This window comes from Xiphophorus hellerii, chromosome 19 (assembly GCF_003331165.1).
Source record: "Xiphophorus hellerii strain 12219 chromosome 19, Xiphophorus_hellerii-4.1, whole genome shotgun sequence".
NCBI lineage: Eukaryota > Metazoa > Chordata > Actinopteri > Cyprinodontiformes > Poeciliidae > Xiphophorus > Xiphophorus hellerii.
In genome coordinates, this window is record NC_045690.1 from 16,400,647 (window position 1) to 16,415,047 (window position 14,401).

General features: G+C 38.3%; 1 protein-coding gene across 7 annotated transcripts in view; it reads right to left on the bottom strand.

Moving 5' to 3' along the window:
• Positions 1-14,401, bottom strand: part of ralgapa1 (Ral GTPase activating protein catalytic subunit alpha 1) — a 61,610-nt gene that overhangs the window by 21,901 nt on the left and 25,308 nt on the right. For all 7 annotated transcript variants that reach the window (XM_032548303.1, XM_032548309.1, XM_032548308.1 and 4 more), the window contains 13 exons: positions 11,885-11,995; positions 11,726-11,794; positions 11,496-11,633; positions 11,219-11,402; positions 9,715-9,833; positions 9,474-9,593; positions 8,623-9,247; positions 8,319-8,434; positions 7,762-7,886; positions 4,546-4,617; positions 4,300-4,423; positions 3,913-4,068; positions 666-824 (listed from right to left, as the gene is read on the bottom strand). In XM_032548303.1, coding sequence (XP_032404194.1) covers positions 666-824; positions 3,913-4,068; positions 4,300-4,423; positions 4,546-4,617; positions 7,762-7,886; positions 8,319-8,434; positions 8,623-9,247; positions 9,474-9,593; positions 9,715-9,833; positions 11,219-11,402; positions 11,496-11,633; positions 11,726-11,794; positions 11,885-11,995 — 2,118 coding nt within the window. The remainder of the gene's footprint in view (positions 1-665; positions 825-3,912; positions 4,069-4,299; positions 4,424-4,545; positions 4,618-7,761; positions 7,887-8,318; positions 8,435-8,622; positions 9,248-9,473; positions 9,594-9,714; positions 9,834-11,218; positions 11,403-11,495; positions 11,634-11,725; positions 11,795-11,884; positions 11,996-14,401) is intronic.

Below are 14,401 nucleotides of genomic sequence, written 5' to 3' on the forward strand. Positions count from 1 at the left end.
GTGTATGCAGTCACTTTGAATGGACATTTTTCAAAATCACATTTTGTGGCAATTACAACTAAAAAATTCAAGTGGTATGAATATTTTGAAGAGTAACCGATTTAACTATCTGTTATAAAAAGAAAACTGTTTAAGCATAAGGGAAATTACATTTTCAGCTGGTTTCAACTTTTTCATTTCTCAAATTTACAAATAGCATGTTTGGTCATGATAATAATCATTCTGTATAACTTAAACCATATTGAATTTAACAACTAAAGTGAATAATAAAGTTAAAACATTTCAAAAGAATTGCTTTCCTACAAGCTGATGTGTTTCAGAAGCTTAATTTCTTCTATTCTTAGTTCCTCTGCTCCGCACAAACCTAAAGACTAAGGACTAAAGTTCTTGCAATGTAAACATAACTTAACAGTTCCAGAGGTAACATCCGCAGAACCTTGCCTCAATTACTCTGATTGGTCAATGATTTATATTTTGTTTTTGTACAATTACAGCTCAGCAAAAGATTGCACGTCTAGTTATTTCTGATTAGAGCTGTGGGAAACTAATTATCATTACCAGAATTAAATGATTAGCTGAAATGATCTACAGTTTTCAGAGGACTCCAAGAATGCACTGAAATACCAAACAACATATTTTGGGCTGCTTAGATTAATTTTTTTTACCTCTGGCTTCTTGAGTATTTGGATGGAATACATGTGGTTCTTCATAGGGTATATGATAATCAACACATCCCCAAATTCAGTAGGGATGATCCCTCGGCGGTAGTCTCTGGAATGTTCAGACCAAATGATGTGGACTTCGTCGTTGCCCAGGTGTCGGAGCTGGAGCGTTGGGAGGTGGAGGAGGGGGGTAAAGATTGATGGGCAGGAGCAGAAGAGTGAAGGGGGATTAATAATCCGACCAAAGCAGAAGAACACTGTGAAATCATTGGTTACAATGCAAACAAAATACATGTGCAGAGATAGTTTCACAACTAAACGTTATAGGCTGTATCCATCAAAAGCCAAGGCTTTTTGATTTGGGATGCATGTGCATGGTATAGGTGGCCCTGGGAATGATGGAGTGACCGGGAGAAGATGGAGAGTCGTCGACCAGACAGAGTGAAGCCCTGGGAAGATGGAGTACAAGCTGGAAGATGGATGGGATCATATGTGACGCTGTGAGCAGGCTCCAGTCAGAGCTGGTGACAGCGCCGTCATTAACCTTGATGTCTGCCAACACACACACACACACGCACACACCCCTTGCTTTCTTTACTTTTCAGGTTTGTCAAACACCCTCAGATTGATGTCAGTCTAGACTTTGGCTCCGAGAGAAATAATGATGCAATTTCCTTTCAAACATTTAAACTTTTTCCAATATTTATTCTTTTAAGTCAAGATTATTTCCTTTATCCTTTGTTCCAAAGCAGCATACATTCTTGTATGTTAATAATTGATCAGAGCAATCATTTTTGATTTTAGGATTTTTTTTTTAAAATGAGTTTCTCTCTGAACTTTAGACAGTATTCTTTATTAAACAATATTTGTCCAGTAGCTAACAATTTTCAGAATATTTTTATGAGACATTTAATTCTTTAAACTTTCTTCCTGTATTTTCTGAGATGATCTTAAATAGTAAAATTAATTCTGATGATCTGAATTACAAAAAAAACAGTAGAAATCTGTTACTGGGTATCCTGAAATCCTGGAAAAAATGGTTTTAAAGACAGGATGTCAGCAGAGATTTGATATTGTTTCAAACAGTTTGGTCTAGATTGCTCTTATGACCAAATTTTTGTAGTGCATAGAACAAAATCAAGTATAACAATGAAATGAAGTACCAAAGAAAACGAATAAAGATTCAACTGAAACTATGTCATAGGACTAGAAAAGGGAAAACAAAGAAAAGCAGAAATTAAAAAAAGAACTTTAAGAAACTCAAAATTTATCCATGCCATTTTGCCAAACACCAATCAACCCTTCAAATGACATTGTCATTTGGCTGTTTGACAGCCTCCTTATTATGATGAAACTACTTGGATTTAAAGGCATAAATAACTTGGAGCCATTGATCTTTCTACATTTCTCTAATAGCAGGACACATATCGGATTGTTCCATTATCTTTCCTTGAGAGATTTTTCTGTATTTGTAATTGCAGGTCAGAAAGAGTTTTGGTGAGAATCAGAAACTATGAAATATTTTTGGATGTCAGGACAGTTAGAGGTTTTTTTAACCCAGTTTTTTTTTTTTTCATAAAGAAAATTAGAGCAGTGTCACATCAGTTGGTGTAATGCTCCTTTAATCCTTTTACCCTCGCAGTTGTGTTGCGATAAGACAACCACAGCCCAGCAAAGAGGGAAACCTGGACAGGAGCCCTGCGAAGGCCTAAACTGATTGTGTTTGCGTGAGTGTTACAGGAGGATGGAAGATAAACGCTTTGCCAGAACCAATGTGCGTTTGTGTGTCCATTTAGACCGTTTGTGGACACGTTCGCCAAGAGCTGTCTGTACGTGTTTTTACGTCTAAGCCTAACGTGTTATGGCTGTATGCGCGTCTCCCTGCAGCGCTAACACAAATTTATAGCCGTGGTTAGAATGAGGTTAATAAAAACCCTCTGTGGATGTGTGTTAAACAGGTTTAAGTCCTGCGTGAGTGCGTGCGCGCAGGTGTGTGTATGTGACTATGCATGTTTGATGGGACCATCAGCTGATCAGTGAGACGGATGGTGTCGGGCCAGACGCTGCTAATCCAATCAGCTGCCTGAAGCGATGTGATAGGCCGAGAAGCAGGAAGTATGATCTGATTAAAAGGACATTATGGCCATGTGCAGAGCACCCGGAGCCTGGGGGGTGACAGGTGTGATTACACACACACACACACACACACACACAGATATAGACACATACAATAAAACCTGCCTGCCTAGGCACTTATACTAGCCTCACAACAAATGCAGACATGATTGCCAGCCCAACCAAAGCAGGATTACTGAGTAAGACAGCGTTACCAGAACACAGCAGCAAATAACATACATTTCTGCTTATTATTAATGTTGAATATTCAATCTTCTAAATGAGAGGGTTTAATTTAATTCATTGAAACAGTTTTATTGTGATACATTTAAAAAGAAAAAGGATGCAACAATCAAATCCTGCTATTTAGCCAACAGAAAGCAACAATATCAGGAGCAATTTAATTTGACAAATTAGCATTCAAAGATGTTAAATTAAAAAACAAAATTTTTACAAATAAAACAGAACTGGATGCATGTCTGGTTATTTTGGGAGACATTTGACTTTGTTTAGCTGCTTGTTTGCCTGATGATATTAAGGAACATAAAAGTCTGATGTGTCTCATGGACACATTTAAAAATGTTACAAAGAAAGCAGAAAATACAGCGTGCAACTGATAAAATTACCATCAGTGCAGGTTACCATACTTGTAAAAGTGATTTCAGTAAGTTGATTCTTCTATTAATTATTCCAATGATTAGGGATCAATCAATCAACCAAGCTTATTTGCATTGCATATCTCAGGAACAAGGCAGTTCAAGATGCTTTACATTCTAAAAATATAATGGGTCAAGGTTACAAGGACACAACGACTGAAATGGACAGAGCAGGTGTTACAGAACAGACCCCTACCTCCTGAGCTGCCATCTCTCTAATTAGATTAATAATTTCCATTTCCAGACAGATAATAGTTTCTACTTCCTGCTCTATTTGAGGCTAAGAGAGAAAAATTACAATTTGCTACAGAAACAGCAGCATAGTGCTTAGATGTTTGTATCTGCATCTATAGTGTGATCTGTTACAAGTAAATACATCACAAGAAATAAAGACAGCACATGCAAAATCGTGGCAAATAACTGAATAAATTGCATTGCTTTGTGAATTCCCCCTTTTTTTGTTGGTGTCATATTTGTACCTTTTTGGTGAGGTTCTGATCCTGGTCAGGGGGCATGCGAGTGGACACGTGATAGATGACTTCGGTCGTGGATGTGGCATAGTAAGGTGTCGTCTGGCCAGTGCTGTGATTTCTCTGAAGGCCTCCCATGAACCCACAGTGAGTCTTGAGGTCGACCTAATTCATAACATAACATGCATAATGACACTCTTGTTTTCATTTTGAAAACATAGACCTCCTTTGAAGTTTCAAGAACACCTTAAAAGATAAATCTGTGTATTTCTGACTTGGAATTCAGGATTTTAAGAAAATCCACGCCTGCCATGTTTAAATAATTTGTCTACTTTGTGATTTAGGATGACAAATTCTCCCAGTAAATGTAGAGTATGTAAGAAAAAGTTTTAGTACCTCCCACCCGAGTCCTGAAACAAAATCTTCATAAGCCTGGCTGCCAGCGGTGTTGGTGAGTATGGAGTGTTTATCCTCTTGACCTTCAGCCACGTAAAATACTGCAATCTTGTGAGTCTCTCGGCTGAAAGACAATGACAGAAAGTAATCAGCACCAACAGGGAGTTGGTTTGAACTCTCAGGTTAATAAATAGGTTTCAGAGAGGAGTTAAAGGAGGTTCACAGAGAAAGATGAGCGCTGCTCACCACTGCCGTGAGTCTAGATTCTTCAGCTCTCTCAGTAACTTCTCGTTCTTCCTCAACAAATGAAAGTTACTCCTGCAAGACACAGATACACGAGCTATAAGCCATTGCTGCCAACACTGCTTTGAGTTAAAATATCTTAATCCTTTACCTTGATTTGAAATGACACAGTCTGTGTGTAAGAATAACACTTGTATGGAATGTTAAAATCTACAGAAAAGATCATCTTTTTGTGCGACTCCATCAGAATATATTTCCATTCAGTAACGTAGATTACCACTCACTTTAACTCCCAACTATTTATAGGAAAAGTGATAAATAAAAATATACGAAACTGGATTTGTGACATAACGAGGCTGAACCAGGAACCAAATTTATCTCAAAGCCTTGCACATTGAACAATGTACTAAAAAACCCCAACTGCTCGGTGTTACAGAACTGCTGCAAGTGTGTAGAGTGATAACTTATGGCCACCAGGGCTAATGGGAATTAAACTTGACAATCTGTAGTTTGGGAGGCTAAGTAAGGATCAAAGCCTTTTCTGTCCTACCATCATGAATATAAACATGAGGACTAAGTTAAATTTAACTTTAACTTGAATCTTGTAATCTAATGCGATCCGCCTGGTCTAAAGGCCAGGCGGATGAACCTGGCCTTTATCTGTAAAGTTATCTGAACCCCAAACTTTATCTGTTTGGTCTAAAACAGATAATGAATAAGTGTTGAGTATGGTAGCATATTTGGGGTGTTGTGGGCCTGTTCTTCTCTCAAAGACCTAGGAACCTTGCAAAAGCACATGGCATCTTGAAAACACTGAAATACAGAAACATCAGAAATACAAATCAAGTAATCACTAAAAAAAAAAAGCTCAGTTTCAAACATGATCATAATCAAAAAATAAAGTTCAATAAACACATGGTTTACCAGACACAAAATCCTCTTTCCACCGTACCCATCTGAGCCCTCAGACCTAAATCCTATAGCCTGTGTAGTGAGAGAGGGGTAGGACCCTAGATGACCTGGAGAGATTGTAAAGGTCCAACCTGGAAGACTAATTTATGTCAGGATAGTAAAACGTGTTGCATAGATTTTAGTAGGTTAAAAATGGTGGTGGAAACAAGAATAGATATTTTTCATCAGGAAAATATATTAAAGGTTGCATTTTTCTTACTCCTTCATATTTTGCGTTCATTGAAGAAATAGAGCTATTTGGAGAGTAGCTCCAAGAGGTTATTAGGAGCCTTACTTACTGCAGATATATACAAAACTAATAGATTATGGCTAAAAGAACAAGATTCACAAACCAAGAGTGTCTGACTATCAATTTAAAGAAAAAATAAAATCTTTTTAAGTACAAAAAGATGGCCCTGAAGTTCGTGACAAGTATGTTTAACACCTTTTGAAAATCAAGTCTCTGACTTCAAAAACCATCATTGTGGGGAAAAGTCTAAATGTCCAAAGTTTCGACACTTTCAGGCTCTCAAGAAAGAAAGATGGGCTGTGATTTTTAAGAAAAACAAAAGCCTCTCATGCAGAATAATTTGTCTAAAGGCGGTTGAAACTGTGCCAACAAGCGACCCTCAACCTCTGTACGGCTGATATAAAAACCAAGACTTGGGCAGTGAAGCTTGGAGTGGACTGATAATGACACGTCGTTCTTTTCACTCTTAGAAAAAGGGAAAAAGAGTGAGGGAGTGCAGGAGATAAATAGAGAGAGGTAAAGAAAAGGAGAGAGAGAGGGAGAAAACGAGAGAGAGCAATTTGCTCTTTATTAAAGTGATACTTGGTAATGGCCTCATTCTCTGCTCTCAAAGACTCCATTTACACCCTGGATTATAGGGAAAAGCATAAAAGGGGATACACATGGGTGACTGTCAGTATCTTAGTGTCTGTAATGCCTCATATGAATACCTGGAGAGAAGTTGGTGACAATAACAGATGATTAGACAACATCTCCTTTTTTCCTTTCATTCTTATCTGCCTCCTTATTTTCCCTTTAAGTTTCTTGAGCTTTCATTTCAGTCTTTTTGCTTCATTATTTATCTTCTTTATTATCATTACGACTAAATCTACATGGGTCTGAATCATCTTGGTTTCTGATTTGCCACAGCCCCCTCAATCGCGCTCTTCTTCAACTACTGCTTTTTTATTCTGACACCAAATGGGCCGAGTTTGATCAATAGAGCGCTGTCCTCATTATCACGCACACACATGAGTGTGTAGACAGGTCTATTGTGTGGCTCTGAATGCAGAAAGTGTAATTCCCTGGATAAAGTATAAAGAGTGATGAGCGTCCATTAGCTGGCCAGGCGCATTTAAAGCAATACCCCGACATTGTGAGTTCCAGCTCCGAGTCATTGAGAAGATGAAATGCTGCATGACGTGAATGGGGAGAAACATAGTCTCTAATTAGCTCAATGTAGTTCACCTTTTTCTTTTATATGCATTAGGCAAACATTTGGTTTGCTCTGGGGAAGAACAAAATACAGAAGATATCCCACACATACCTTTTATGAAATTACCCTTCATTTGAAACATCTCATGCTAAAATGTGCAAAGAAATCTTCCTGTTAGGTTCGTTGCTTAGGTGAAAATCCTACATCCTTAAACTTAACGATGATAATCCAGGCTTTCTGTACATTTTAATGTTAAAGCCCCAGACTTTTCCAAACTTAAATTAGAAGGGTGTCATTCCTTTGAAAGCAGGGGTGTCAAACTCATTTTCATTTTGGGCTAAATTGAGGTCATGAATTTTCTCAAAGGGCCAGTTGTGGAAAAATGTATTGATAAAACTACCCACTAATAAACTGTTAAAAGATTAACAAAAAGCTGCATCTTGTTAGTTCACTGTGAATTTATTACTGGTATTTCTACATTGTACAGGCTTTCCAAATATGAAACTTTGAAATAAAAAATAAAGACTAGATGACTGATTGGATGGATAGACTCATCAATATGTGGAAGGGGAGATCAATGGCTGTGTGTGGATAGACTGAGGTTTTTCAGAACAAAACAGGGAATGTTTTAAATCTCATTTCTTTATTCATATTTTTCCGGACCTGGAAAATACTCAAACACAAAACTAAACAAAAAAACAACCGATGTAAGCAAAGAAAAGAAACAAATTGACCAAAAAATAGCAGAATGATACTTTCAACATTAAGTTAGATAAGTGTAGCATTTCAACACAGTTTTCCAGTATTGTTGAGGAAGCCTTACCTTTTCTCCCAGGAGTTGAGTCCCAGTATGTTGATGAGGAGCCTACAATAGTAGAAGGCCGACTGAGGCGTCTCAGTCTCCGGTTCGGTCTGCTGCACTGCTCTCATATTCAGCTCCTCACCTCTCTAAGGAGAAAATGTGTAAAGAAAATGAAGCACCAAGGATGATTTGAATTTACAGCTTCTGGCAAAAAAAAGGAATAACCAGTTTTAAAGGCAGCTCAATCAGTTGCTCTAGTTTGTAGCAAAACTCAAATCACAGATAAGACACCAAACTAATTGTATGGTTTTTGTCTCAGATGTAAAAATAAGATGCAGCTTCCAACAATTTTACTAAAAGCCACTCTTTCATGATACATTCATCTATTATGTAACGGCTGACTCATTAAGAAAATTGCCCATCTTATAAAGCTTGTTGGATGCATCTCATTTGTATGGAATGGAACAATAAAAAAAAGTTTAGACTGCTTGCAGAGACGGCCACAGAGACAGGAATAACAAACCAAAGCTTACACTACATGGAGATTATTTTTCATAAGGAGAATCTAAACAACGCACATGAAGGACAAACTCGCGCTCTGCAGCACTCTGTTTCAAGATGGCGTTGATCACATCATTCTCCTGCTTCTCTGACACACACCCTGGAGGGGGGGCTGGGATGTTGAGTGGCATGCCTGTGAGAACCAATGGGGAATCAAAATTAGTTTGGAAACCTTATTTGGTTTTACAGCTTTATATCTGAAACATTACAATACACTAGTTCATAAATTCTAGTCTAACTTCAATATATGAAAAAATGCTTGCATTTTATTACTTTTTTTAAAGGTTAAATAATTGTTTTAGCTCACATAACCAAACATACCTGCTCTCTGTAGACACTCTGGACTAGAGTAACCCAGGTACTGCAGCATCTCATCCAGCGCATCATCTCCATCTTCCAGAGAATTCCACGCTGGCACCGCCTCCCGACACACTCGCTTAGCTAGTGGTGGAGCAAGAAGCTTTTCCGAACCAGAATCCTCGTCCACGTGATGGACATGCATCTCTGCCTCCTCCTCCTGCTCTATCTCTTCCACAGGTTCAACGTTTCCCCCTCCTCCTGGATCTTCCCTCTCCTCATCACCAACTTTTCCTTGCTCCTCGGCTACTTGAAACTCTTGTCTGTCACTTTCCATCTCTCTTTCTTCCTCCTCCGGCCCCCGCTCCTCCTGCCCATCTACTTCATCATCTTCCTCCTTCAACTCCATCTTGTTCTGCAGACCTCCTGATGGAGTGCGTAATTGAAGGTTTGCGCTGCGCGGCGACTGCGTCTGTGTTAAAAGTGTGCGTGCCGGACTGTTCGGGGAGCACAGGGGAGGCCCGTAGAGGACTGCCGAGTCCCAGGAGTGTTTTCCTGCAACATCTCGGATGATGACACGGACGCAAGCAGGAGCAGAGGACAAGCCAGCCGTCATTCCTCCTCCAGGGACACCGGACTCTGATCGGATCTGGAAAAAACAGGAATAGCAGGAAATGCCAAAGTCCTGAAATTAAAATGCAACGAATGACAATAACAGTTGATGCACATCCAGACCTGGAAAAATCAAACTACACACTTTTTCAGACCATGCAGGAATACTGTACCTAGGATCTAAAAATGTAATCATCAGCTCAGTTAAGATAAACTGTCATTATGTCAGGAAAAAAAAAAAAAACTTGTCCAGATGACGTTACCTGGAGAACAGAGAGCAGTGTGGAGCCGTTCAGAACCAGAAACTGAAGGTTGGGCGAATTGAAGAGTTCTGGTCCGAGATCTGGACTCCCACAGAACGGGTTGTCTTGGTTTTCACACACCTGTGAACAGACTTCAAGTTAGCAAAGTACAAAAAGAATAATAATAACAACACATTTAAATGAATCCCTCTCCTTTAGTAAGGAGCTATAAAATCTTACTAGACCAAAAAGTTACGAGCACCTGACTGGACAGAGTTGCGGGCCCTCCGGACATTGGATAATGTCCCAGATGATTCACCAGATGGGTTATAACGGTTCTGGCTGCAATGGAAACCAGGCCTTGCTGGATACGGCTACGAACTGCAAAGAACAAAAGAGTGTTCTTCTAGCTAAGTTGTTTCATTTTAATTTCACTTTACGTGTATTTACTTGGTATAATTTGTCATATCGTTCACACACATACAAAATCATCATATAATTGCAACAAAGTTGTTGACAATAAATCCACAAGGATCTATCCTACAACCATGATTATTCATAATAATTGCTGATCTCTGCCCAAATCATGGCTGTCAAACATATCAGCAGATCTAACAATTCTTAAAATAAATGGAGTTGGCGCATTTTTAAAAAACCTATTTTTAAATTTTGGATTGAGGACTTCCTGATATCTCATGGGGGAGTTAAGATGTTAAGTAGGGATTTACTTCTCTGTCCTACCATTGTAAATGCAAATATTATGTTTCAAAACAATTTTGAAACTCAGATTAGGCTTTTCAGCAACAAATACCCAAGTGGGTCTGAAAGGGTTAAAAGGATATGCATGTGGAAAAACCTCTCTCGCTTACTGTGAAGTATGGGTTATACAATGAGCCTATTTCTCTTCCAAAATGCCCTGGGAAATCAGTGAGACCTCATGGGATCATGAACTCTTTAGAAATAAAAGGACATTTCAAATAAAATCTGCTACTTTCTATCAGTAAACTCAAAACATACAGCAAATACAAAATTTACTTCCATCTCAGTCCTCAGAACTAATGGAAATCTTTAAGGTGAACTGACACAAAAGCTGAACAAAACTAAGATTTAAATGTAAAATTCTGTGTTATTTAACAAGTTCAAGACATTGAAATTGTTATGTGCCTTATTCTAACTGAATGAAGGTCGTCCCCCCGCAGAAGAAGCCAGTGTCATTATATACAGCCCTGAAAGTAGATCCTTGTTAATCAACACTGTCACATAGAAAAGCACACAATGATGCATGCAGACTTCCTAATGAGTCCTTATTGACAGATTGATTGGTGAGTACAGATATGTATTGATCAGGCACCCTCAGTGACACCCTAAACCTCAGGGCTTGGCTCAGGATAAGGAGACAAAATGAGGAAAAGAGAGAAAACTTAGTGAAGGTAGTAGGATGTTGCAGAAGTTAAAAATAAAACCGAAGAAAAACGAGAAGAGAAGAGAAGACAATACGAGAGACGAAAAGAGGAGACGGGAGAAGAGAAGCATGGTGCATCAAGGTGATTCAGTCATTAGACTCCTCTCTGAGTCCCGTTGGATCATAGCAGGAGGCAATAAAGTCACTCACATGGATGCACGAAGGTGTGTCTGCATACACATACCTTTCCGGTCAAACTGTGCAAAGATTTTGTGGATTTGTGTGCGCGTTTCTGTATCCGTGCATCACTTTGCATGAGCAGAACACACGTTGGCTCATTACAGAGCTAGATTGGATAAATTACCTTCAGTGACAGGCTGCAGTTTGCTGGAGCGCTCCGAGTCTGGGCTGTGCAGAGGTTCTGGTTCGCGGAGGCTCTCTAATGGCAGGAACGGGTCGTAGTCTGAACTCGACAGGTCCGACAGCTGTAGTGGGAAGTACTTGGGACTGCTGAAAGACTGCGCTCCATAAATGCACCCATGCAGGACCTGTACATGTTACAAAGAAAGCAGTTTTAAAAAAGCCCAACTGTGTCTGTGTTTCACTGGCGAAGGCACTGCAGCAGCTACAGACACGTTTACCTTGTAAATACAGCTGAGCAGCGTTTTGGTCGGTTGCTCCCTTTCTGGGGGGCTTCGTGTTTGTACAGGCTGGAGAAGAGTCTTTGGGGGCAGAGCCATTACCCAGTCCAACAAACACAACAGAAGGGAAACTACTAGCTGCAGAAAACACAGCAAGACACGCATGAACCCGCTTTCTGTGGACGTCTCGTTCTACAGAACATTTTGAAAAGCGTACAGAGATTTGTTACCCTCTTATCCAGCTCATAAGAGGAGGACTCGGTGCTAGGCAGCAGATATGTGATAGTGGCAATCAGAATCTAAAGGGGAAAAAAACAGACAAACCTAGTTTAGGACTTTAAAATTGTAGTAATTTTATAAAATAGAAAGTCTCTAATATGGAAAAGTACCTCTACAATCTTCTTTGGCGTGTCAGGAGGGAATTTCTGAAGATGATCCACGTAACTGATCAGAAGATGAAGGATGTCCGAGGCCACCAAGGCAACAGTCTTATTGGGGTACTAGGAGATGGAATAAAATTATTTAAACAGAACCTAAAGTGAACAGAAAAAACTAATAAGTTCTCCTCTTGTCATTATTTACTAAACAAAGAAAAACAACACGAAGGACAGTAGAACATACAATGATTCAACAACCTGTAAAATCACCTTTAGCAGCAATAACTCTTATTAACTGTTTTCTGTCTGTTACACCATTGCATGAAAATCTTGGCACACTTTTATTATTGTTATTGCTTCAGTTCTTTGAGATTTGCAAAAATTAGCTTTCTGCACAACTTTTTTAAAGTCCTACTACAGAATTCCAGTCGGATTGAGGTCAGGACTTTCACTGAGCCATTGATACTTGTTGGTGTTTTTTTATTATTATTATTTCAATCATTTTGCTGTAAATCTTCTACTATGTTTGGGATAATTGTCATTTAATGACTGTTGGACAAGCTTCTGCTGTTGAACAGATGGCCTCAAATGTGACTCTAGAAACCTTTAGTATGCAGAGAAGTTCAGGGTCAACTCAATGTCAGTAAGTTGCTGTCCCTCCACCACTATCCCGGTTTGATTTTAGAAATGTTAGGCCTGACATATTTATACTTATACACATGACAAATTGCAATCCATTGTTTTATGTATTCAATAAAATTCAACACACATAAGAAAGAGATACATTTTTGTAAACATAATCCATCTTTTGTTTGATTTTGTTGCTTATTACCTATTCACTCACACCAATGATGTGAAAACTTTTTACATTCAGAGCTAAATCGCCAAGTTGAAAACTCTCTAAGTGAACCACAAAAGTTCATTGTAGCTAAATAAAAATGAAAATAAATATATGATGCCTTTTAAGTAAAAACAATCTGCTAAAGCAAAAAAAAATAAACAAGCAAACTATATAACCAGGTTTTTGTTGAAAATGAACTTATAGAAAGGCTCATGCACCATTGGTCATTATAGCACAAGCCTACAATTTCTAGGATACTGAGGGCGAATTTTTTTTTTTTATCTGAGCTCTGCAACCCAGAGGTCAATGTAAAAGTTTGTCAATGTTTGTGGTTCTATTTACCACGAAATTAAGCTGAATGCAGAAACACTAATACATTAAAAATAATTTAAATCATAATAATATAACAATTTGTTACATACATTTTGAATTTTTGTAAGAAGCTTTAAAACACCATATTAATATCTGTCAAATTAAACTAAAATCTGTAGCCGTCGGTAAACTGTACAATGTCACGATAAAACTCAGAGTGATTAATGAGAAAAGGCTGGATTTAAACCTCAGGCACAAACAAGAGCCAACGTCTGAAAACCAAAAATGTTTGTTGATGAAAGGAAAGGAAGATGAGGCGGCCAAGAGGAGGAAGTGGCTCTGCATGGAAATATGACAATCCCTTAAGCTTTGTGTATAATTGTGTGTACATGTAACAGAGCCTGTAGCTGAGGCGACTGGCTGCTGCTACCAAAGCAAGAGATTCAGAATTGAAGAAGACATGAGTGTATATTTATGTAAGAGAGAGAGTGTGAGTGTGTGTGTCACAGCTTGCAGCATTCCCTTTGGATTAGTCTCCTATCTGAAGGAGAACCAAACATATTTGCAGTCCAGGTTTTGCTCCCAAGAGCAAGTGAATGGAAATGTGCACTGGTGCAGTTCCTTAAAAAAAAAAAACATTGGCTGCCGATACACAAACTGGGGATTCCAAGGTCGAAAAGGTATGTGTGTGTCTGTTTCTGTCCGTCTAGAACCACTTGGCTCCGGATGAGACAGTAAATGTTGGACAGCATTGTTCTGATCCACTGGCCTGTCGTTACAGAGCCGGACAATAACAACTGCGACAGTTTTACAAGGAGAAGCAAACATCTCCAGTCGCAAATATTAGGCTGTTGTTCTGGTGCAACCAAATGATCTACAACTAAAATGTAAATAGCTATTTTTTTTACATAAAAAACAAACTCATAAATAGAGTTATACAGTGAGGGGTAGAAATCAAGCATCATAAATTATTTTTAGAATTTTTCACAAGAAAATTATAATATTATTTAGAAATCTCAATTAACTCCTGCAAGACAATAAATGGAAGAAATTTTCCCTTTAATTAAATAAATATAAAACATATTCTGACTATATGTGCAGTAACTTACTAATTTAAACTTAAATTTAGAGACTACATTTATTTACTTATACCAGGGTTCCTACAAATTTCTATGTCAAATAGGGCTGCCACCATCTAACAATATTGTTTCCTTCCAGCTGTTAACTGATATGTTGATAAAAAAAAAAATCAATCTAAATCACCAGTTTTATCCAAAACAGCTCTTTATTTTTGTTAATTTTACAACAAATTTATTTACAAATTATAGTTATAATAATAATTATAAAAATACAGTAATGCTAATCAAGCTCAGGGA